The sequence below is a fragment of the Mandrillus leucophaeus genome, unplaced genomic scaffold (assembly GCF_000951045.1).
Source record: "Mandrillus leucophaeus isolate KB7577 unplaced genomic scaffold, Mleu.le_1.0 Scaffold75, whole genome shotgun sequence".
In the NCBI taxonomy this organism is placed as follows: domain Eukaryota; kingdom Metazoa; phylum Chordata; class Mammalia; order Primates; family Cercopithecidae; genus Mandrillus; species Mandrillus leucophaeus.
In genome coordinates, this window is record NW_012108141.1 from 2,162,487 (window position 1) to 2,185,256 (window position 22,770).

Here is a 22,770-nt window from a genome sequence, read left to right on the forward strand (position 1 = left end):
TTTATATTTTTAGTGGAGATGGGTTTCACCATGTTGGCCAGGCTGGTCTCTGACCTCAGGTGATCCGCCCACCTCAACCTCCCAAAATGCTGGGATCACAGACGTGAGCCACTGTGCTCAGCCCTATTTTGTCTTTGAAGCAGCAGTCAAGGCCATCTGCTAAAAGTAAGAACAGATAAATTTGAGATTTGAAGAGAATAAAGGTTTAAAATTACTGCTATAGAAAGCGGGAGAATAAGCTGAAAGTAGAAATTTCACAGGATTACCAGGCAACATTGAGACCTGAGGTTGGTGATCAAGAATTTAGAGAGATATTATCCCCTCTTCCATAACGTGTGATTTTTCTCAAGCACTATCTAGACAGACAGTTGGGCTTATAAAGGCTTGGGGTTTTTTCAGGCAAATGTGACAAAAACAAGGAAGTTTGGCATATTGGCAAGAGATATAGAAAATGGAAGGCCATGGAATCTAAGCTAGTTAGAATACTGAAGATAGAAAGAGCTAACAGAGCAGAAAGTATCAGTTGTCGAAAGATCCAACAGTCTTTTGAAGGATCCTATATAATCAATGCTTTGGCTTGGAAAGGACTTCTGGCGGTTGTCAGAAAAGCCAAATGTGACTTTTCCCCTTGATTCACAGGTGTTGCCAACTGAGATGAGTATAGCTGTGATTAGTAAAAGGGAGCTAATGAGTATGAGGAATACATGGACGGGCATCTCTATACTGAGAGATGACAAGCAGTGATCCTAACAATGCTGCTCAGTATTTTATGGTCAATAACCTACTTGGCTTGGGGGTACGAGATGCCGGCATTTAAGTGTTAGTGTTTCTAAGAGTTTTGTTCTAGTATTCTCCTCTTACTCTGGAATCAGGTCTCCTAAATGACGTCATCCATATTCACCACTTTAAATACTACTTATGTTCTGATGGCTTTCATAAATATATACAACTACCCAGAGGACTCCTCAAACTCATTACCCACAAACATCTGCTCTTGCTTTAGTATTCTGTATCTTAGTGAAGAGCAAGGGATCCTTCAGTTATGCCATCCAGAAGCCCAAGTTACCTTTATCCAGTCATTAGCTTTTATTGATTCTGCAAGTTAAATCTCTCTCAAATTCACATTCTGTTCTTTCTCTCCACTCTTAACTGTCACTGTCTTAATTCAGGTCTTCACTATTTCCTGCTTAGATTTTGGCAACAGCTTCAGAACCCATATCTCTGCCTCCATTCCAACCCACCTATAGTCTATCTTTGTATTTCTCTAAGAGATACTTGTAAAAATCTGATTATTTTCCTGTCCAGCTTAAATCCTATAATGGTTTAGAATTGCATAAAGGACAGCTCCTTAGTAAAACATATAAGGCACGCTAATAATCCAATTCATATCTATTTCTCTAACTCTCACCACTGACCCTGAGGTCATTTATGCATTAAAACTGCACTGATCTAGTTACTGGTCCCAAATGCATTATACTCTGCTATAAATGATGCCATGTTATTTCCTCTGCGTGGATACCCTAGAATCTCCTTGACTATGAGCAGGGATTGTGGTCTTCAACCTTGTACACCCAATGCCTGACATATGATACATACAATAAATGGCTATTACATAACAAAATGAGTCCCTTTCATTTTTAAAACAGCACCAGATTCAAATTCCCATTTTCCTAACAAAACTAAATGGAACTACAGTTACTCATAGTTGGAGAGACTATTTTAAGAAACAAAGGAAACACTTCATTTTTGCTGTCCTTTCCTTAACCACTTAAATATTTCATCAAATTTTGTATTTTTGCAGGATTGTAGAAAAGATGAATGACTGGAATAATTGAAGAATAGTTCTGAGAATAGTATTCTATTATCTTCATCCTACTATTAGGCAATCCTTGAAAGTCATGTTTAATAAGTTAATAACTAATCTTCAATGACTGAGTAGGATGAATTTTAACTAGTCAATCAAGTTACTTAAGAAAAATGAAACAAAAGTAATTTTAAGAGGCATCAGATTGAAAAAGTGAAAACAGCACTAGAAGGAGTAGTTGAATTTACGTCCCTGTAAATTCAGAGGTATACAGGTAATTCACAATCTCTCACTTTCCTCTCTTCACCCATAAAATGGGGATAACAAAAGTATTATTTCACAGGGTTCTTGTGAGGGTAAGTTAATCTATACAGAACAACCCCTGGAACCTACTGCCACACCAGCTAGTATGGATGGTTAGTAAGGAAGCCATCAAAGACTAATAACCAGACTGTGTCTAAGGGACTTGGGAGCCAACTTGAAAAGGCTTGCACTGGCCACAGATGTAACAATTTAAGCATCAATAAGAACGGTAACTGCAATGGATTAAAAAATAGCAACTAGTTTAAAGGCTGCAGTTTCTGACATTAAAAAAAAAATTGGTAATCTTTGGAGAATGCTAGACCACCAACTGTTTATTCTGAAAACCAGTAATATAGAGAAAGAATCAACCAAACAGATGAAGTCAAGTTTCTCCTCATAGAAGTATTTCAACAAATAAATGAATCCAGGTGAAATGGCACTATTTGTAACCCCCAATGAATTAATGGATCTAGGTAATGATCACCAATGGCTCAATGGCTGATCAGCCATCACCAATGGCTGATCACTCAAAAAAAAGATACTATACGTCTTCTGATAAAAAATATACCTATGAAATAGTCTTGCAAACAAACAACAAAACAACAAAATATATATATGTATGCCCCAGATCTAACCCAATCATCAAGAAATACAGAGAACAAAGGAATGTGTTAAACTATACCATAGGCGTGCAATCAGAAAAGTCTTGACTAAAAAACTCTCTAGGATAAATGATCTGTTTTCTTCAACAAATTAAAACATAAAAAAGAGAGGCCGGGCGCAGTGGCACACGCCTGTAATCCCAGCACTTTGGAAGGCCAAGGTGGGGAAATTGCGAGATCAGTTCAGGACCAGCCTGGCCAATATGGTGAAACTCCATCTCTACTAAAAATACAAAAATTAGCTGGGCCTGTAGTCCCGGATACTCAGGAGGTTGAGGCAGAAGAATTGCTTGAACATGGGAGGTAGAGGTTGCAGTGAGCCGAGATCGTGCCACTGCACTCCAGCCTGGGCAACAGAGCGAGACTCTGTCTCCAAAAATAAAAATAAATTAAAAAGAGAGATAAAAGAAGAGCCTATAGAGATTTAAGACAGGCAAAACTAAATGCTGTTTACATACTTGAATGACAACACTATAAAGTAAGGAAACGATCACCATAAAAGCCAAGACTGCAGGTCCTCTGATGGGGAAGCGAATGGGAGGGAAACGTGGTAGGCTTCTGAACTAGCTGGCCAGGGACCATCTCCTGACATAGACAGTGGTTACAAGGCTGTTAATCTTTGTAAACTTATATATAATTTACTAAGCTGTACTTTTGTGCAGTTTCTCTATTTGTTATTTTTAACAACAAAAATTTAAATGGAATGATCCTAAACACAGGAACCTTATAATTCTAACTGTGCCAATCAGTGTTCTCCCCAGCTGCTATCATATATAAACATGAAAAGCAACATTCCAAATCTTTTGGAACATATGAATAATTCTTATAAAAAGTCCACTAAAGTATTTTGAATGCACCCAATAATGTCAGCTAGCATCGTCATGGTTTTTTATTTGAAGCTGAAAATCTCATACTTACTAGTTTGCTGCTGCTGCTGTTGTGTATTAAATCCTCCAAATCCCAGTCCAGTTCCCAAACCGGTACCTAAACCAGTACTAGTTCCCGTTGTTGTGCCAAAACCAGTACCAAATCCAAAACCTTTGTTCTGAGTACCACCGAAGAGTCCTTTGAATGAAAAATTGGGACTTCGTAAGTTAAAAAAGAAAAACAAAAAACGACCTCTACTTTATTTACCTCTACAAATGACTTAAGATGGCCTCTTACCAGTAGTGCCTGTGTTAGTGGGGGCAGAAAAGCTGAATGCAGAACCTGCAGTTGTAGATGTTGTCCCAAATCCTCCAAACCCACCTAATTAAAAAAGAACAAAAATAGAAAGGAAGAATCTTTTGTATATATAAAGGCAACTTTTTAAAATTATAAGTAATTGCTACATATAAAATCAAAATATATTGATCTAATTTTTCCTTTCTCTACTTTCAAGATCAATTTTTTAGAAAACTATACTACCAATCGAGAAGTCAAAACGTTACAAGAAATGAACTAAGCATTTAAAATAGAAATATCACAATGTAATATATACCCTTCAATTAAAGGGGTGGTTAACAGTTACAGATGAGAAAACACATTAAGCCTATTGCCATAATTCTAAAATGACTATGTGTGTACTTTTAGAGGATGTGTTGCAAATTCATATGTCTAAACAGTAAAGACTAAAGTAGACTGTGTTTACTGACAGGTGGAACTGTTTAAAATGAATAGTTTTTTAGATCAGCAGTTTCTAAATTCCAGTAGATACAAGAAAGGTAGTTTAGTAGTGTCACATATTCCCATTTTTTACCCCAAGAGAAACAGGAAATCTGGATTTTCTATGTAAAATGTATGGGTTTTTAAACCCTAATTCAACTACTTTTTTTTTTTTTTTTTGCAAGGAATTCAAATGTTTTGAAAATAGCGTGCCAAACATATCACATTAGCAGACTCGTTGCCAGTTTGCAACCTTGGTTTTGGTGAATTTATGTCAAGATTAACTTATATTTCTACTTAGTCTCTGTCAAGACTAAGTAACTTTTCAAAGGAAGCACACCAATACACTTACCTCCATACAACAAGAATGTGTTTCTTGAAGGAAGAGATTTGATAGATAAATGGAATGCTAGCCAATCTAAAATTGTTTTGTTATTTTTGTAACTTATTGTCAGTCTTCAGCTGATTACCAAGGGTATCAAAAAGCCTTTCAAGACAAATGTTTGAACCATTAGTGTCGAATCATATTGCAGGTTTTTTGGAATCTACCTTCAATTTTATTTATTTCTGGTATACAACACAGATTCATCAATATTGCAATACAGAAAATACAAGAAGAAAAATATGCAACCATTTTATATTAATCACCTCATTCTGATTTGGAAAACTACTCAAGTAAGCTGCATGTTGCATGCAGGCACAACTAAATATTCTATTTACTTGTAGGTTCTATTGCAGTACTGCAAACTGTAAACATTTTCATAAAAATCACCTAAAGTACTAAGCACTGTTGTAATCTCTTTTCATTACTTTTCACTTCCACAGAATAACTATGATATAATCTGAATTGGCTACACAATAAACACTAGTCAGTTTCTCATCATGCTCCACAACATCAAAAATGTTTTAGTAATAGCAGGTCTACAAGTATACAAAATAAAAAGTAAACAAGAACTTTTATCAGCCCTCTGCTGAAGGTTAACACATACAAAAGTAGTTAAAACATGTTACATTATCGTAACTCAAAACTTAACAGTGATAACTCCAAATGAACATGAAATCAAGCAAATACCAACAAGTTTATTTACTGTTGTTGAATTATGAGCTGGTGGCTTTATTCGGAAACACAAATTTCAAAGTAAGATTTCTGTTTTACCCAGTGCCAATTTTAAGCAAACAAGGAAAAGCAAACACACCAAAGGACAGTGATATGTGATCACTTCGAATACATCTTAATTAAAATGGATCATCTCGTCTTTGAAGTTTTCAAATATTCTTCTGTTTTCAACTCAGATGCTAGGGTGATAATCACATTGCAGTAACAAGTGAATGAATAAAATACCAAACTTCCCAAGTAAGGTTTAGGGAGTAAATAATGTTTATCAAATGCATATAATTGGCACGGGCATAAGAGGCATAATGTAAGAGACTATGGACGATAAATTCATATACGAGCAGCTGAAGAACAAGATTTTTTTTCTACAGTGTCACTATGTAAAGTACACATAAACCTATTTTAAATGCATACATAATATCATTATTGCGTCTTGCAAAATTTTTTAATGAGCTTCAAACAACCCACATGCATAAGAAAATCTTCATAATTATCTTTTTGAATGCAAAGACGTCTAGCCTACCTTTTAGAATTCGGGGCTATATGCCATAAAATTAAACTGCTCTCTTTGAGCTTTTCCCAAAATTCCAGAAAAGAATTGGGGATTCTTTCTATAATTACACATCTTATAGAAATTACACATCTTATAGTATCCTAATCTGCTGAGTTGACCAAAGAAATACATTATTATCATTATAATACAAGTTAAAAAACAAAACAGGTTACTGCTGTTCGTATAAGACTTGTTTCTCTTTGGAAACAGAAGGACAATAAAATGAAATCTCAATGAAAGATGCAGAAAAAATGAAAAATGACTGCAGGAGTCCAAGAATCCCAGGATGGGCTTGACTGGTGGTGAGTTTATACTTTGGAAGTCTTATCTAATAATTTAAAAGATATATTCTATTCAAAATTATAATCCAAATGCTTATCATTTGGAAGATAAGTGCACATTTAATAAAGGAACACAACTTGCAAAACTTTCCTAAACCACATCTTTTAAGGTACTAAAAACTTGATATAAATGTTTTTCATCTGAGATCAGGAAACAAATTTCCTTTCCTTATTAAACAAGTAACAGTTCCTTCCCAAACTCCAGGAACCACAATATTCTTGGACTCCAGCTCCCAACACTCGTTACACATACAACCCGCAGTATCTACCTGCACTTGCCAGACTGTTACCAAAATTGAACGGAGTCGCCGAGGTAGTAGAAACACCGAAATTCCCAATATTAAAGTTCACTGCAGGATTAGCAGTTAATCCGAAACCCCCAAAATTAAACCCACTGGCGGTGGAGTTGGCAGTCTCAAGCCCACCAAATCCTGATAGGCGTGTAGGCAAAGAAACAAAATTTTAAAAAGGGGGAGAGGGAAAAAGAAAAGAAAGCAAGGTAAGGATTACAAGAATCAGCAGGACGTTTCACAGAAGTGAACAAACCTGGTTTTGCTCCAAACAGTTTAAGAAAGCAGAGTGGGGGTGGGGTGGGGCAGATGGAAGAAGCACGACGGATAAGCCCCATAGCGAGGACCACAAGGGGCCGGGGCTGGAACTAAGGGAGTCAATGGGCAGTGCCGGTGGATCCCCAGCCCTATTCTCGCTGGCAGCGGGAATCACGCAAGCGTTCCCGCCTATCCGGGAGGCTGAGGTGCAGAAGGGAGGGAGGGAGGCTCTTAGGCAAGGTGAGAGGGGAGCAACCTCCAATTTCTCTGAGTAGAACTCCCCGGTGGCGGGAAGCGAACCGCTGACGCCAGGGCCCTGTGGAAACTCACGCGCGGCGCGCGAGCTTCTAGTGGGACCTCGAGTACCCCCGCGGCCTCCTCGGGAGCCGCCTCGGCCCACTTTGCGGCCGCCCGCCCTTTCCCAATGCCTCTAAAGTCTCCGCGTCGGCGGGAGATCCCAGGATACCCAGATCGGAGAGTCTCGGACAGAGGGGGCAGACCAGACCCTTCCCCTCCTTCCCGGGTGAAGGTCCAGGGGGATCACTCACCCGCGGGGGCCGCGGTGGCTGCAGCGGTACCGGAGGTGCCCGAGGGAGCCCCAAAATTGAAGGCCATGTCGCGAGAGCAGGAGACCAAGGAGATTACTCCCGCGACGCGCAGCGCGCTCCTCTTCTCAGTCCGGCCGGGAAACCGCCAGTCAGATCACCGAGTTCCGCCTCCTTTCTGGCCTAGCCTAAAAGGCCGGAAGGCGCCAAGGGCGTAGGAGCCGGGTGGTCGTGAGGGAACGCCCCCAGCCGGCTCACTTCCGGTGGGGTTCACAAGATGTGGGGCATCACTGTTAAGGTAAAATGCTGGGACGCTGGTGAGGGTGTGCCTCCTGGGAGTCCTTTAAAAACTGCCGTAGGGAGGTTCTTTGGGAAAGATGTGCAGAGGCTGAAGTTGTTACTGTAGGGATACGCGGTAGACAGCTAGAATTTGCATGTGGTAGGGTTGAAGTTGCTGCCCCATCAAAGAGTGGACCTGGGAGGTCGGGCAGCTGGGCTGGGTTTGAGAACCCACCACCACCCACGAGGAGATGGTATTTGAACCCAGTGCTGAAGGATGAGTAGGCGGAGCAGAAGAAGTAAAGAGGGTGCACGTTGGAAGAAATGAAAGAGAATGGAACTGTAGCAAACACGTTGCGTTTACTCTGTGCCAGGCACTCTTCTAGACATTTTACATAATTTAATTCTCAGCTATCTTGTGAGGTTGGTTCCTGCTGTCTCCAGTTTATAAAAGAGGAAACAGGTACCAGAGGGTCAGGCTGTGTCCAGAGTCAGTACTCCTAACCACAGCTCTAAGGAGCACTGAAAAAGAGGGGAAGAGTGATCCCCCTCCATCTTACTTGTAATATTATTTAATCCTCAGAATAACTCAATAGAGGAGATTCTGTAACTATATTTTGCAGGTGAGATGAGAGGATTGAGGTTTGGAGTTGTTAAGCAGCTTGCCCAAAGTCACCTTGCAAGTAGGTTCTGGAGTCTAGTTTTGAACTCATGTTTCTCCACTCCAGAGTCCCAATTTGTAAAAATTACCATTATATTATATTGCCTTGTAAATTATGGTAAGGATTTCAGACTATTTCTTGAGGGTAATGGGAAACCTTTAAGGGGTTTTAGGCAGAGGACTAGTATGACTAGAATTTTATTTTTAGAAGATCCCTCTGGCTGCCATGAGGAGAATGGATTGGAATGAGCCAGCATGCCTCAGGAAGGTAGAGCTTTTAGGAGTCTGTTGTAGTTGCACAGGTAAGAGATGATGATGACTTGGATTATATCTGGCAGTGGAATTATGAGAATAAATTTGAGAGATACTTAAGAAATAGCATATATAAGACTTGTAGTATTTGGACATGGGGAGTAAGGATTCAAGGACAACTTCCTGCTTTCTGGCTTGGGCAAGTTGGTGAATGGTGACCAGTGTCTGACTCCTGCAAACTAAGTATGCTTTCATACCCAATGCACTGCCTTCTTTCACTGTTTGTCACAGATAATTTATCAGTCTAATTTTTACTCACAATAATATATATTCCATAAATGCAAGAACCGTGTCCCTCTTGTTCCATGCCCTGCACAAGTGTCTGGCATATAACAGGGGGAAATAAATAATGAATGAATGACAGATAGGTGGAAACCAGATCTTGAAAGACCTTCCTTAGCATGTTAAGGAGCTTTGATTTACCACCAGCTTGTCCAGCCTGCAGCCCACAGGCCACATGTGGCTCATGGCTCAGGATGGCTTTGAATGCAGCCCAACACAAATTCATAAACTGTATTGAAACGTTGTGAGGTTTTTTGGCGATTTTTTTAAAGCTCATCAGCTATTGTTAGTGTTAGTGTATTTTATGTGTGGCCCAAGGCAATTCTTCCAGTGTGGCCCGGGGAAGCCAAAAGATTGGGCACCCCTGAGTTAGCACATAGTCTAATGGTTAAGTACTTAGCTTACCTTAAAAAAACAAACAACCCCCCAATCTAGCTGAAAGAAAAACCAAAGATTAATTTATGGAATCTGCCAGAAGCTCAGAAATTGGAGATATCATGTATCTTTATCAGTTGGGGTAAAGGGAAGATAAAATGAGAGGAACTGGTTGAAAGTCTATTTAAGAAGCAGTTAGAGCTCCCAGAATCCTCTTCTGACCTTGTGCAGCCAAGTGAATGCTTCTTCCCCACTCTAGAAAAATAATGGAGGATTCTTCTCTACAGTGATTAAAATAGTATTATTTGCCAGGCACCAGCCTATAGTCACATCTACTCGGACAGCTGATGTGGGAGGATTGCTTGAGCCCAGGAGTTCAGCCAGCCTGGGCAACATGGTGGGGACTCTCCCCTGCCCCCCACCAATGTCAAAAAAATAAAACAGTAGTGTCTCTGGACTTGGGGGCACCAGACATTATTGAGAGTGGGTAGTGCCCTACTGAATGCTGGAAGACTGAGTGGAAATGCATGCCTATACACCTTCCCCTACTGCTCCCAGAGCATTGGCAGCCAACCCTTTACCCTCCAGGAAGGTATAGGAGAATCTTCTATGGGTGAAATGACCAGTATCAGAGAAAAGACAGTCATCTGACATCAGAAATCTCTAAATAAATGATTTAGCCACATCACATTATAGCAGTGGTCCTCAACTGGTGCCAATTTTGACTTCTACTCCTCCCACCCCCTGGCACATGTGGCAGTGTCTACAGACAGTTTTGGTTGTTGCAACCAAACTTTTAATTTAAAAGTTTCATTCTCCTTGCAGTTAGTTTCCTCCAAGCTGCTTTTGCTGCGCTATTTGTTTTGATCTCTATACTTTGTGTTAAAGACTTTCCTCAGCTTGGTAATCCTTGCTGGTCTACTCATATTTAAGAGTGGAAGATCCTACAGGCATCTATTGGGTAGAAGCAATAGGACAGACTCCCTTCCTCCCCAAACAAAAAATTATCTGGCCCCAAATATCACTTTTACAGAGTTTGAGAAATCCTGCTCTATAATAAAGCTCACACTTCGCAAGCCTCGCTAAGACACACAGAACTTCCATTCAGCTTTTAAGTTCCACTCTTAAATATGAGTAGACCAGCAAGGATTACCAAGCTGAGGAAAGGCTTTAACACAAAGTATAGAGATCAAAACAAATAGCGCAGCAAAAGCAGCTTGGAAGAAACTAACTGCAAGGAGAATGAAACTTTTAAAAAGTGTCCACAGAGAGATAGCAAGAGATATTGTAACCATGAAATAATATCAGGATGTTATTATTTTCAAAGAAAGGTATTCTTAGCAGAACAAAAGAGAGCTGTAGGAATTTTAAAGCTATTACCGGAAATGAAAAACCCAGTAGAAGTGTTGGAAGATAAAGGTGAAGAAATCTCTCAGAAAGTAAAACAAAAAGACCAAGGATGGAAAATTGAAGAAAAAATAAAACTAAAGGACTAGTTCAAAAAGTTGTCTATCACACACACTGTTATATTATGCACATCAGAAAGAGTATACAGAAAAATCTGTCCTTTAAAGTCTTTCAAGATTATTCCTATTATTCCTGTTATTCATTCATTCAGAGTTTATTGAGTCCTACTATGTACTTGGCACTATTCTGAGTGCTAAACAGAAAAGGTATGGTTTGTGCCTTTGAGAACTTACTGTTGAGTGAGGGAAAACCAGATATTAAGTTAATAGTACACTTGTGGGCCAAGTGCAGTGGCTCATACTTGTAATCCCAGCACTTTGGGGGCCAGGGCAGGAGGGTCGCTGAGCTGGGGAGATTGAGACCAGCCTGGGCAATATAGAGAGACCCCATCTCTACAAAAAAAAAATAGACCAAATTAGCCAGATGTGGCAGATGCCTGAAGCCCCAGAGGTTGATGCTGCAGTGAGCAGAGATCACGCCACTGCACTCCAGCTTGGGTGACGGAGTGAGACATCTCAAAAAGAAAATAGTGTACTTGTGACTATTCAAGAATGCAGCACAGATGAGAAAATTATTAAATAATTCAAGAAAATTTATCATAATTGAAAGACATTGTTGGTTTGAAAATGGTTCACCAAATGCTCATTACAATTAATGAAAATAGACTCACACTAAGGCACATTCCAAAATAACAGAACCATGATGGCAAAGAAGTTTCCGGAGAATAAAAGAGGTCACACACAAAAAAAACAGGAATCAAAATGGCATCAGACTTCTCAATGGTAACACTAGCTAGAAGGCAGTCAAGAAATGCCTTTGAATTTCTGAATACAAATTGTTTCCAGCTACAATTCTATTCCCAGCCAAGTTGTAGATCAGCTGTGAAGGGAGACTAACAGCATTTTTAGACAAAAAAACAAAAACAAAACAAAAAAAAAACTTTAAGAAAATAAAACACCTCCTATTTTTTAGGCAGTTAGTTACCAGAGGATGATTGCCACCAAGATGGAGCCAAGGCTGAAAGAGGAAGACATTCGGAGCTCCAGCACAGATGGCAGGAATCCCCAGGATAACTTGGAGAATAACCAGTCCAGACTGTAGCAAGTCTGGTTCTGCGGAAGGCTACTTCAAAAGGATGAGCAATTTGAGAGAGATTTAGACAATCAGCAACAAGGTTGGGGTTGAATTGGTGATAAATACATGAAAACTAAGCCAGTGGGACAATTAAACAATATTAGATGAGAAAGGAAAAGTGTTGAAAGGTTACTACATGGCTCAATTGTGCAGTTTCCACATAATCCCAATAATGTGAATTGAATATTGAGCTGTACAAAATTATGGCATAACTATACTGGAAAGATGGGGGAATGAAAAGAATATTTGTGTGCATAGAGAAGAGCTAAACCCTCATCCTCCATGGTGGGGAGTCAGTGGGTAACACTGAAACAAAATTCACCAAGCAGCGTATCATCTAGAGACGGGGGGTAAAATAAAAAAAACAATTTAAAAAAGGCTAAAACAGGTGTCTGCAAGCACTCTGAGAGTAGTGTCTGCTTTTCCTATTTTTTAAAAAAATAACAATTGTAGAATTGATTGTTAAATCTATGTGCTTATATGTATAACTTTAATAAAAATGAAAACAAACAATAACAAAAAGGCTTTGTGCTTATCAAAGTTACTAATGTTGTTTGACCCAGCAATGCTACTTCTAGGAATTTATCTTATAAATGATTTGGCAAAATAATGGAATACAAGATAATTCATTACAACACTATCTATAATAATGATTGGAAACAAACCAGGGTTTGGTTAAATAAATTGTTGCTTTTATACAAAGGAATACTATTCCGCTATGAGCTAGGAACAAAAAAGCCCTTTGTGTACTGAAAAGAAAGACCTCAAAGATAAATTACATGTGGAATGTTCATCCTTGGAGTTGAAAAAAAAATTACATGAAAAATGCACAATTCAGAACACTGTATGTATGCTACAATTTGGGTTTTTAAAAAAGGGCTAGAATATATAAATACACATGATTTGTACAAAGTATTCCTGGAAAAATACGTTTGAAAAACCAAATAATATTGGTTGCATCTGGAAAGATGTATTGGGTGGCTAGGAAATGGGTGGAGGAAGACTTTTACCCTAAACCCGTTTTCTGCATTCTGAAAATGTAAAAGGGTTACTTATTTAAAAAACTAAGTAATGCTGGCTAATATGGTGAAACCCCATCTCTACTAAAAAAACAAAAAATTAGCCAGGCATGGTGGCATGCGCCTGTAGTCCCAGCTACTTGGGAGGCTGAGGTAGGAGAATCGCTTGAACTCGGGAGGCGGAGGTTGCAGTGAGCCGAGATCGTGCTGCTGCAGCCTGATGACTGATTCCGTCTCAAAAAACAAAACACACACACACAAAACCTAAGTAACGCTAATAGAGATTATTGCAGGAGTCCTAGTGAGAGTGCAGATATGCAGGTGAGGACAGCAGGAATGAAGACTGATGGGTGATTGCTTAATTGATTATATGTGGAGGGGAGGGAAAGGAGGAGTCTAGCGTGAGTCCCTGATTTCTGGCTGTACAGTGAGATATGATTGTGATGCCATTTTCTAGTAATGGGAATTTGGGAAGAAAAGAAAAATGAGTTCCTATACTTACTGCATTTGAGGCAACCTGGCTAAGGATATCTAGCAGGTATCTGGATATGTGAGGCTGAAGCTGAAGAGTAAAACCCATTTACTTCCCAGACTTCATTTACAACCCAAACACAACCCAGCCTGTGTTGTGAAAAGAAAGACCTCAAAGATAAATTACATGTGGAGTGTTCATCCTTGGAGTTGAAAAAAAAAGTACATGAAAAATGCACAATTCAGAACAAAACCCAACCTGTGTTTGGGTTGTAATTGAAGTCTGGAAAGTAAATGGGATTGTCAGGGAGAGAGTATCAAGTGAGGAGAGGTTGTAGCTGAGCACTATTATTAAGAAGAGAGCAGAGAGTCTTCAAGGGAGCCTGAGATACAGGGGCCAAATCCAGCCCACTGCTGATTTTTGTAAAATACACTTTTGTTGGAACATAGAGACATCATTTATGCATTGTCCACAGCTGCTTTCATGCTGCAAGAGCAGAACTGAATAGTTGTAACAGGGCACCTGGCTTGCAAAGCAAAACTATTTTCTGTATGGCCCTTTAGAGAAGTTTACCAAACCCCACCTAGACTACGGCAGCAGCCCCCGTAGCACAATGAGCAAGACTCTCTGTGACCTTGGCAGTTCATTCTTGGTTGCCTGCAGAATGAGTTAGCTGTGGCTGGGGTTTCCTCCTTCTAGGGAAAAGGCTGCACCCAAGCTCAGGTTCCCATGGGACTGGCGCCTTCTTCATCACAGGAGTGGAGATTTTTAACATTCCATGGACAGCTGGCATTTCCAGACAACTGTAAACCATTGGCACTCCAAATCCAACTGCCTGTTGCTCAGCATCTTGTGTATTCCCCCATTGACGAGACTTCTTCTTCAAGCTTGCCCTATAGAAAGGGAGACTAGGAGGAGGACGTGCTCTTCTGAAACCAAACAGTGTTGTGGGCCTTGGCTCACCTCTCCATGGGATAACATGAGGATGGTACCTTCTTTTTTCCTGGCCCTGTAAATTTGTATTTCCTCCAGTGAAGCTCATTCCTTAGCCCATGCTATATAGCTTTGTGGATTCACCCTGAAGGGTGGTGTATGACAGCTGATGACCCGGAAGACCCATCTTGCATGCCAATGGAGACCTAGCACAACAGCTCCTAATTGATCTCCCTGCATCCATGTTGATTCTCTTCAATTGTAGTCTTCATCTTGCAGCTAGAATGGGCCTTTCTAAACAGATTTGCCCACCTTCCTCCCACAACCCAGTTGAAAACACAATAGCTCCCCATTGGTCTTAAGACATACCAAAATACCCAAATCTTTAATATGGTTTAATGAGACTCAACATGATCGGGCCTCTGCCTTTTTCTCCAACCTTATTTCCCACCATTCGTCCCTCTCTGGACTGCAGCCATTTTCTCAGTCACTTGTAGTAACCGCATTTCCTCCTGCCCTTGAGCATGTTCTATTCCCTTTGTCTGAAAGACCTTGCTTTGCTTAATTAACTCCAGCTCCTAGTCATGTTCCCAAAACACTAAACTCAGTTGAAATTTTACATTTTAACTGTATGATTATTTGGTAACTGTTTTCCACACTAGACTGTAAGATCCACAGATCTCTTTTAAACCAGTAGCCTAGTTTATATTCAAAGTGCCTAGCATAAAGTGGGTGCTTAATGAAATTAGTTGAACACATTTTTAGGTATAATGTAGAAAGAAGCCAGGATCCAAAAACCACATACTCTATAATTAAATAAAATGTCTGGAGAAGGCAAATCTACAAAGACCGAAAGATGATGGTGGTTGCCAGGGGCTAAGGCTGGCAACAGAGTGCTTATAAACTGGCATGAGGAATTTTATTGAGGTTATGGAAATGTTCTAAAACTGCACAACTCAGTAAATTTACTAAAAATCATTGTATTGTACATTTTAAATGGGTGACTTTTATGGTATGTAAATTATACCTCAAAAGTGTTTAAAAACTTGACTGAATGAAAAAATACAGTTATTGGAAATGGGATCTGTATCTTGTGCTGAATGTGTATACATGTTTTTATACTTTGTATTCTATACCACTCATCCTATACTGTTTTCTTAGTGCTAATGGATATATGTTTTAACATACCTTATTGCTTAAAAAAATTTTTTTCTGGATTTTTCTTACTCCCTGATTTGAAATAATCAGGCTTGGCATGTTACAAAGTTTCAGGTGTCTCTAACTACCTTGAGTAAGAAGAAATAGGTACAAGGAGCTTCCCTGTGACATAAACCAGCTGCAGAGTTAGGATTCCTAGGAAGTATATATCTTAGGGATCAAGTGTCCTTGATACATGACATTTGTAACACTGAGCTAGATATTTTAAGACTTTTCTGGATTTGCTGATTTCAAAAATAATTTGCAGTATTGGGATGGGAAAGGTTTTAAAGGTAATCTGAAGTTTGGAATTAATAACTTTAGTACCCTAGATAGTACCGTAGATAAATATCCCTAGAAACAAAAGCCTCAGCCCTTTGGGAGGCTGAGGTGGGCAGATTGCTTGAGCCCAGGAGTTCAAGACCAGCCTGGGCAACATGGCAAAACCTTGTCTCTACAAAATATACAAAAATTACCCAGGTGTGGTGGTGCACACCTGTAGTCCCGGCTACTAGGGAGGCTGAGGTAGGACGATCACTTGAGTCCAAGAGGTCGAGGCTGCAGTAAGCCATGATTGCACAACTGCACTCCAGCCTGGGTGACAGAGCAAGACTCTGTCTCAAAAGAAAAAAAAAAGAGAGAGAAAGAAAAGGAAAAAAAAAAAAAAAAAAAACCCAGTGCCTCTCCAATAGCTCTTGGATCCCACTGAGCCTTTTGGGTGGACTTATCTGCATTTTGGTTGGGTGTACCTGGAAGCAGACCTAAGCTAAGCAGACGTAAGATGTTAGGACAGGTGGATGATTTGGGAAGCAGCATTGAAGGGCTGGGCGATTAAGACAGGGAACAAAGAAACACTAACGGAAAGTAGTTACCACTGTGGGCAACCCTAATTGAGGACCCATGTGGAATAAGCCTGAGAATTGGTCCTCTGAGGATTGAAACATCTATCAGCTGACTGACTCCTGCCCCATTTAGTTCCGGGTTGCCTTGGGTTATTAACTCCCTGATACTTTCTCAAGGGCTCTTGAGAAAGACTCAAGACAGAAAAGCAGAGTGTGGGACTGCTTGGAGTGGCACTTGTCAGGCTGATTGTAACCGTCCACTACAGCGAAGCTGAAATCAGACATGGTCCAAGTATGTGACTCAGGGCTGCCTCTGTCAAGGAACATCTTTCCAGTGAAACTCCATAAACAACAGGACATCCAATGACATATAACTTCTAGTGCAATTTTATATAAAGTGGTTTTTTATTAGTGAAACATTTCATTGCATTAAGGGTAGAAATAAACACATCAAGAACCGCATGAAGTGAACCAACTGTATGAGCTACATGAAGAGCATTCTGGTCAGTATTCTCATTAACAGGCACAAGCAATTTAGTGATAATGCCCAGAGGGCCAAGGATACGGACCACCTTTTGCAGAACTCATATCTCAAGCAATTTAAATTAAAAATTAGCCTCCCTTAAGTTAAAAACCCCAATAGGGGTTAGTCGTGTAGTGCTTGTTCCACTTGACCATTAGTGATCTTTCTAGAATATAAGGAAATCTGGTTGGAAAAGCCTGGAGCTAAAAGTGGCAAAGCCCATTTCCTGTCCTGTGCTCAACTCCTAATTTTCCCTGAGAGAAGTGAGTTAAGCTCTCTGTCTTGGTTTCTTCCTAAGTTGAGGATCATGGTACCAGAAGCTTGCATTCTGTGATCATGACAGTGCTTACAATCACAAAGCCTTTGAGGGTCTTTCTAAGATAACTGCCGCAAGAGAATAAGCATGAGAAATAATTTTTCTTTAACTTAAAGCCTAATAGGTGCATTCATTCCTCTTAAGCTATAATTTTGACTGTAGTTTGTACGTCTGTCTCAGACTTTTCAGAAGGATAGTATCAAATGTGATTTTAACCAAGTAACTATTAAGAATCATGACACAGGCCAGGGGCAGTGGCTCACACCTGTAATCCCAGCACTTTGGGAGGCTGAGGCGTGTGGCTAGCAAGGTCAGGAGATCGAGACCATCCTGGCCAACATGGTGAAACCCCGTCTCCACTAAAAATACAAAATTTAGCTGGGCGTGGTGGCACGTGCCTGTAGTCCCAGCTACTTGGGAGGCTGAGGCAGAAGAATTGCTTGAACCCGGGAGGCAGAGGTTGCTGTGAGGTGAGATCACCCCACTGCACTGCAGCCTGGGTGACAAGAGTGAGACTGTCTCAAAAAAAAGAATCATGACAGAAGTATGGAAGTAATATGTTTTTGGTCTCCCTGCCAGTGTGTAGCTCAGTCTAAATGTGTATATCATTAACTGTTATCATTTACAGTATTTAAAATATCCTCACAGATGATTCTATCCTGATAATAGGACTAAGCCAATAAGTATGCACTAGCGTGTCCATTTTATTAGTATGGATAAGTACATGCATAAATAAGACATGCCCAATTATCTAGTTAAATATTTATAAATTCTAAAAATCTAGATATTTAGCATTATTGCAGACCCAATATTTTTCTTAGTTTTTTTACATTTTGGTGAGTTGGCATATCTAAAGTTTCTATCTTGATTCTATAGAAAAGTTGAGAGTTTAATGAATTGCCTCTTCAAGAGGGGAAACATATCACATATTGTTTTAGTGTAGAAAAAGGAAAAATTGTCAGTAAAACAATTTATTACCTCAATACAGGGATAAGAAGCTATGGAAATGAAATCTATATATTTTTTCTTCATTTGCTTACATTGAAATCTAGTTTTAAACAAAAAAAATCTTTTTGAGTGGTTCAGTTGTTAAGAAATTCTGTAAGCACTTTGTCAGCTAAATGCATAGGCTTCTTAATTCAAAATGAATGGTGAACTTTGAGAATCAAAGAAAATGCCCTTAAATATGCTTGAATTCTGAACACTGTGACATATGGTGGCTCCCAATTCCCTGCCTTCGGTTATGCTGAAACCAAGAAGTCCTTTGAAAAGTGGTGTCTCTGCTTCTGGTCCTAACAGACCTTTCTTTAAAGTACTTTGTGCAATATTTTAAACATCCATCATTCTGTCAGCAAAATGATTGTCACAGGAAGTGTAGGGCACACGTTTTTCTATTCAGTGAGTGACTGTGATCTACAAAACACTGGAAAGAACTGAATCTGAGGAAAGAACTTGTAAAAAGAATTTCAAAATTACCAAGAAGGCTTTCCCAGAAGTAATGTCTCTTTAGTCTAATCAGACTTTCTGAAACTTATGTGTAACTTAAGCTGTAGATAAATGGATTTCCCATATTCATAATTTTACAAATAATCACTCAATATTAGATTAATTAATACAGTATCATATTTGGCAAGGGTGACTCAGGAAGAAAAATCAGTTACTCATTACATTCTCTCAGGAGCATCTTTTCACAGCACAATCATTTTGACTAAAAAAATAACAGTTAACTATCCACAAGCATCATAACTAGCATTTAATTCTACTCTACATGAAATATCTGTACTTATCCTCACCGACATTATTTATGCATTCTCTTCGTTCACAAAAGTACAAGTTAAAAATCCTTAGAAGCTTATCACTATCAACTCATGGGTACTGCCCCACCCAACCCCTTTCCTATTTGATTCTACCCAGTATTTTATTGTAGTTGGAAGACTGAGTTTTCCTGGAGGAATTATGAACTGAAGATCAACATAAAATGTAATATGTAATATTTTAGAAATCAGATGCATTTGAATGATATACTGGATGAAGCTACCATTTTACCCTGGGTCCCGAACTCTTATTTACTTCTGTTTTGCAAGTGAAATGATGGAATACAACATAAAATGGTATATACGCATTTTGAGCACAAAGTTCGGTGAATGAAGCATACTGAATAAAGTTAGACCAAGTAGCATTAACAAGTGATGCAGAGACATTTTACCCACAACAGTGGTCACAAAATTCTGGAGCTACCAGCACCCAACAACAACAAAATTACTATACATGGGTTTATTAAATACTTGCTAGACACATAAAAAAACAATTTCAGAGCCCACATGATTTTATAAAGCTTAATGGCCAGCCATGTCAGCCTGCTCTTTAACCTCTGGCCAGAATGTTCCTATCACTTGCCAGGGCCGTGTCTTTTCCCTTCTTTCAACAGGCAACAAGCCTGCGAGGAGGTGGAGGGTTTCCCCAAGTCATGGTCCAGGTCAGGACAGCTCACATGGTTTCTTCACCAAGCAAAGGCAATGTTTAGGTTCGAATGAGGGGTGCTCTTTCATCCGCTGTTCCCTGAAACACAGAAGAGAGAAGACAAAGAAGTTAGGTGTTCCTGTCAGAAACTTCTCCCCAGTGTGAAAAGTTTGGGTGAGGAGTAGGGGCATGGAAGGAGGAGAGACCTATAGGAAGGCGGCTCATCCCCCTTACCTCCCCTATTGGACTACTGCTTGTTCTTGAAGATTCAGGCCTAACCTTTTCAGGAGGCCTTTTCTGACCACTCTCACCCTCAATACCAGAGCAGTACCCTTCTCTGTGCTGATCTGGATTATAAAACTTAGACTCTATGGAATTTGCCTGCTTCCTGGTTTGAAACCTACTAAGGAATAGTGTCTCAGAGATAGTAGTTCTCAATAATTGCTTGCTTGTTGAATATATGAGGAAGGTTAATTATAGGAGCAGTAATTAACATTTTCATGAGGTTTCATTTGTGCTTAAGACAATTTCAGTGACTGCACAAAGTCAGACTGGAAGATCCACACATAGAAATGGCAAAATAGTTTGCCTCACAGCTAATTCAAGCTAAAGTGACTGGCATGGGATAAGAGAAATAATGGAAGAATATGGAAGTCAGGGAAATTCAGCTAATTTTACTCAGATGGTTTCACTTATTTATTTTCTACTTCACATTTGCCTCGGACACTTAGTTGAGGAAACTGGAGGAAAAAAAGGCCTCTGTTGTAAAAAAGGAAGTTGCAGAAAATTTAAGAAGGGCTTCTACAGAAAAGGCTCATTGGAGGTATTCAGGTTCCTGGTTGGGCTGCTGGTCACTGGAGAGGCCAACCCAACTCTTTATCCTAGCCTTCCAGGAAAGTATGCCCATGTTCCAATCATTTATTATGCAGTGATACCTAAATCATAGGTATCTTTGAATACATCAGGGATTCTTTCCAAGCAGGGCCCTGCCTGCCTTGCTCTATAATCTTGGAGCTGTTTTATCATATTTAATAATACTTAATCCTTTATTGAGCTCTTACTATATGCTAACACTGGGCCAAGTCCTTTATGTCTACTATATCATCTAATCCTCATGAAAAACTCATAAGGGAGGCTTTTATTATCCCATTTTACAGATGAAGAAATTGAAGCACAGTTTCTAGGGTCGTATAGCTGTTAAGTGGCAGAACTGGGATTTGAACTCAGGCAGTCTGACACCAAAGATCAGATGTGTAACTGTTATATATTCTTCCTTTTCTTTCAGGTTATTGTTTTCAAAGACGTAAAGTTAACTCCCAGGGGATATATCCAAAGAGATTCTATTCCCCAAATACTAGATGGTACATTCTATCCCTCCACCTTCTTTGACATACTTCCTTTGCTTCCCATTTGGTCCAACAGTAAAATAAGAATGAAATCACTATGCCCAGCACAAAATCCCAGAATTCATCCTAATAAGCCAGCTGACAGCCCTTCAGTGAAGTACAGTTGAATTCCTCAGGTAAAGTTATCCAATAAGGAAGAAGTTCCTTCAGCCAGTTCTCACCTCATCCATGGATCCCTGTCCTTTGCATGCAAGCCAGGTAAAAACCAAACCGAAGAACACACCCAGTGCCATGATGATGTAGGGTATGTTGGTGATAATCAAAGTAGTGTTAATCACAGACTTCAGTCGACTCGCCGTCTCTTTATCAATGAGAACACTCTGGAGAGGCAAGAAAATAGTATTACCTTGATGACTAAACATCCAGTGTGTAACCTTCTTTTGCTATATCTTTCCTTTATTTAATACAATTTGGGAATCTCCTCCTGTTAGCAAACCAAATATACTGAAAATCCATTTATAAGTCAGAGTAATCAGAAGGGACATTTATTCATTAATATCTTGTCTTCTCCTGAAGACACCTTTTTACTCTTAAAATAGATTGGAAAAAGGAGGTAAAATGTATTCAGAAATACTGAGACAGTATCATCTTTTGTTTTATGTCAGATAATTCCAATTCATCCTTAAAAATCAGCTCAGCATCACTTCCTTCCAAAAGTTTTCTCTGGCTACCTCAGGCCTAGTCAAAGGCCTCTTCCCTAAGTTTCCATCTCACTCTCTACCTCCATCATTGTCCTTGCACTCTGCATTGTAACTGTCTATCTTACAATGACTGTGAAGACCCTGAAGGCAAGACTTAACCTCAGTCACCTCCACACTGGGTATAGCACCCAGCACACAGTAGGTGCTTGATTAATGCTGGCTGATTAAATGAATAAATAAATGAAACACTCCAAAAATGGTATGTGGAAAGTATAATTTCTTTCTTGGTTACATCTATAGTAATCAGGACCACAGCCCTCTACAGAAAGTGCTCAGCAAAGTTGTGGGCTAACCACAATTCCAGAGACTGTTGATAGTAGGAAGTGTACTAGAATAACACTTAGTGTATGCAGAGCAGAGGAATTACCACTTAGTGTAATGAGTGAGGTATCTGAAGAGCTTAATTCCATAGAAATTATGAGCAACAATTCTGGCCTAGTTTACGCTTAATTTGCATTGGAGGCCTAGCATAGTTGCACACGCCTGTAATCGCAGCACTTTGGGGAGGCCAAGGCAAGCAGACTGCTTGAGCTCAAGAGTTTGAGACCAGCCTGAGCAATGTGGTGAAACCACCTCTCTACAAAAACACAAAAATTAGCCGGGGCTGGGCATGGTGGCTCATGCCTGTAATCCCAGCACTTTGGGAGGCCGAGGTGGGCAGATCACTTGAGGTCATGAGTTTCAACATGATGAAACCTCATCACTGCTAAAAATACAAAACTTAGCCAGGTGTGGTAGTGGGCACCTTAGTCCCAGCTACTTGGGAGGCTGAGGCAAGAGAATCACTTGAACCCAGGAGGCAGAGGTTGCAGTGAGCTGAGACTGGGCCACTGCCCTCCAGCCTGGGTAACAGAGCTAGACTCCATCTCAGGAAAAA

General features: G+C 39.8%; 2 protein-coding genes across 5 annotated transcripts in view; both read right to left on the reverse strand.

Moving 5' to 3' along the window:
- NUP54 (nucleoporin 54kDa) overlaps positions 1 to 7,725 on the reverse strand; it is a 32,770-nt gene extending 25,045 nt beyond the window's left edge. Inside the window, exons 1-4 of one of the 3 annotated variants that reach the window (XM_011966200.1) lie at positions 7,518 to 7,600; positions 6,691 to 6,852; positions 3,934 to 4,017; positions 3,688 to 3,834 (exon numbers count right to left, since the gene is read on the reverse strand). In XM_011966200.1, coding sequence (XP_011821590.1) covers positions 3,688 to 3,834; positions 3,934 to 4,017; positions 6,691 to 6,852; positions 7,518 to 7,584 — 460 coding nt within the window. In that variant the 5' untranslated portion in view covers positions 7,585 to 7,600. Of the gene's footprint in view, positions 1 to 3,687; positions 3,835 to 3,933; positions 4,018 to 6,690; positions 6,853 to 7,517 lie in introns of all 3 variants that reach the window. The other 2 variants (XM_011966201.1, XM_011966202.1) reach the window with 2 other exon arrangements.
- Positions 7,726 to 16,873: 9,148 nt separating this feature from the next.
- Positions 16,874 to 22,770, reverse strand: part of SCARB2 (scavenger receptor class B, member 2) — a 60,375-nt gene continuing 54,478 nt past the window's right edge. For both annotated transcript variants that reach the window (XM_011966205.1, XM_011966204.1), the window contains 2 exons: positions 21,354 to 21,512; positions 16,874 to 19,885 (listed from right to left, as the gene is read on the reverse strand). In XM_011966205.1, the coding sequence (XP_011821595.1) occupies positions 19,847 to 19,885; positions 21,354 to 21,512 (198 nt within the window). In that variant the 3' untranslated portion in view covers positions 16,874 to 19,846. The remainder of the gene's footprint in view (positions 19,886 to 21,353; positions 21,513 to 22,770) is intronic.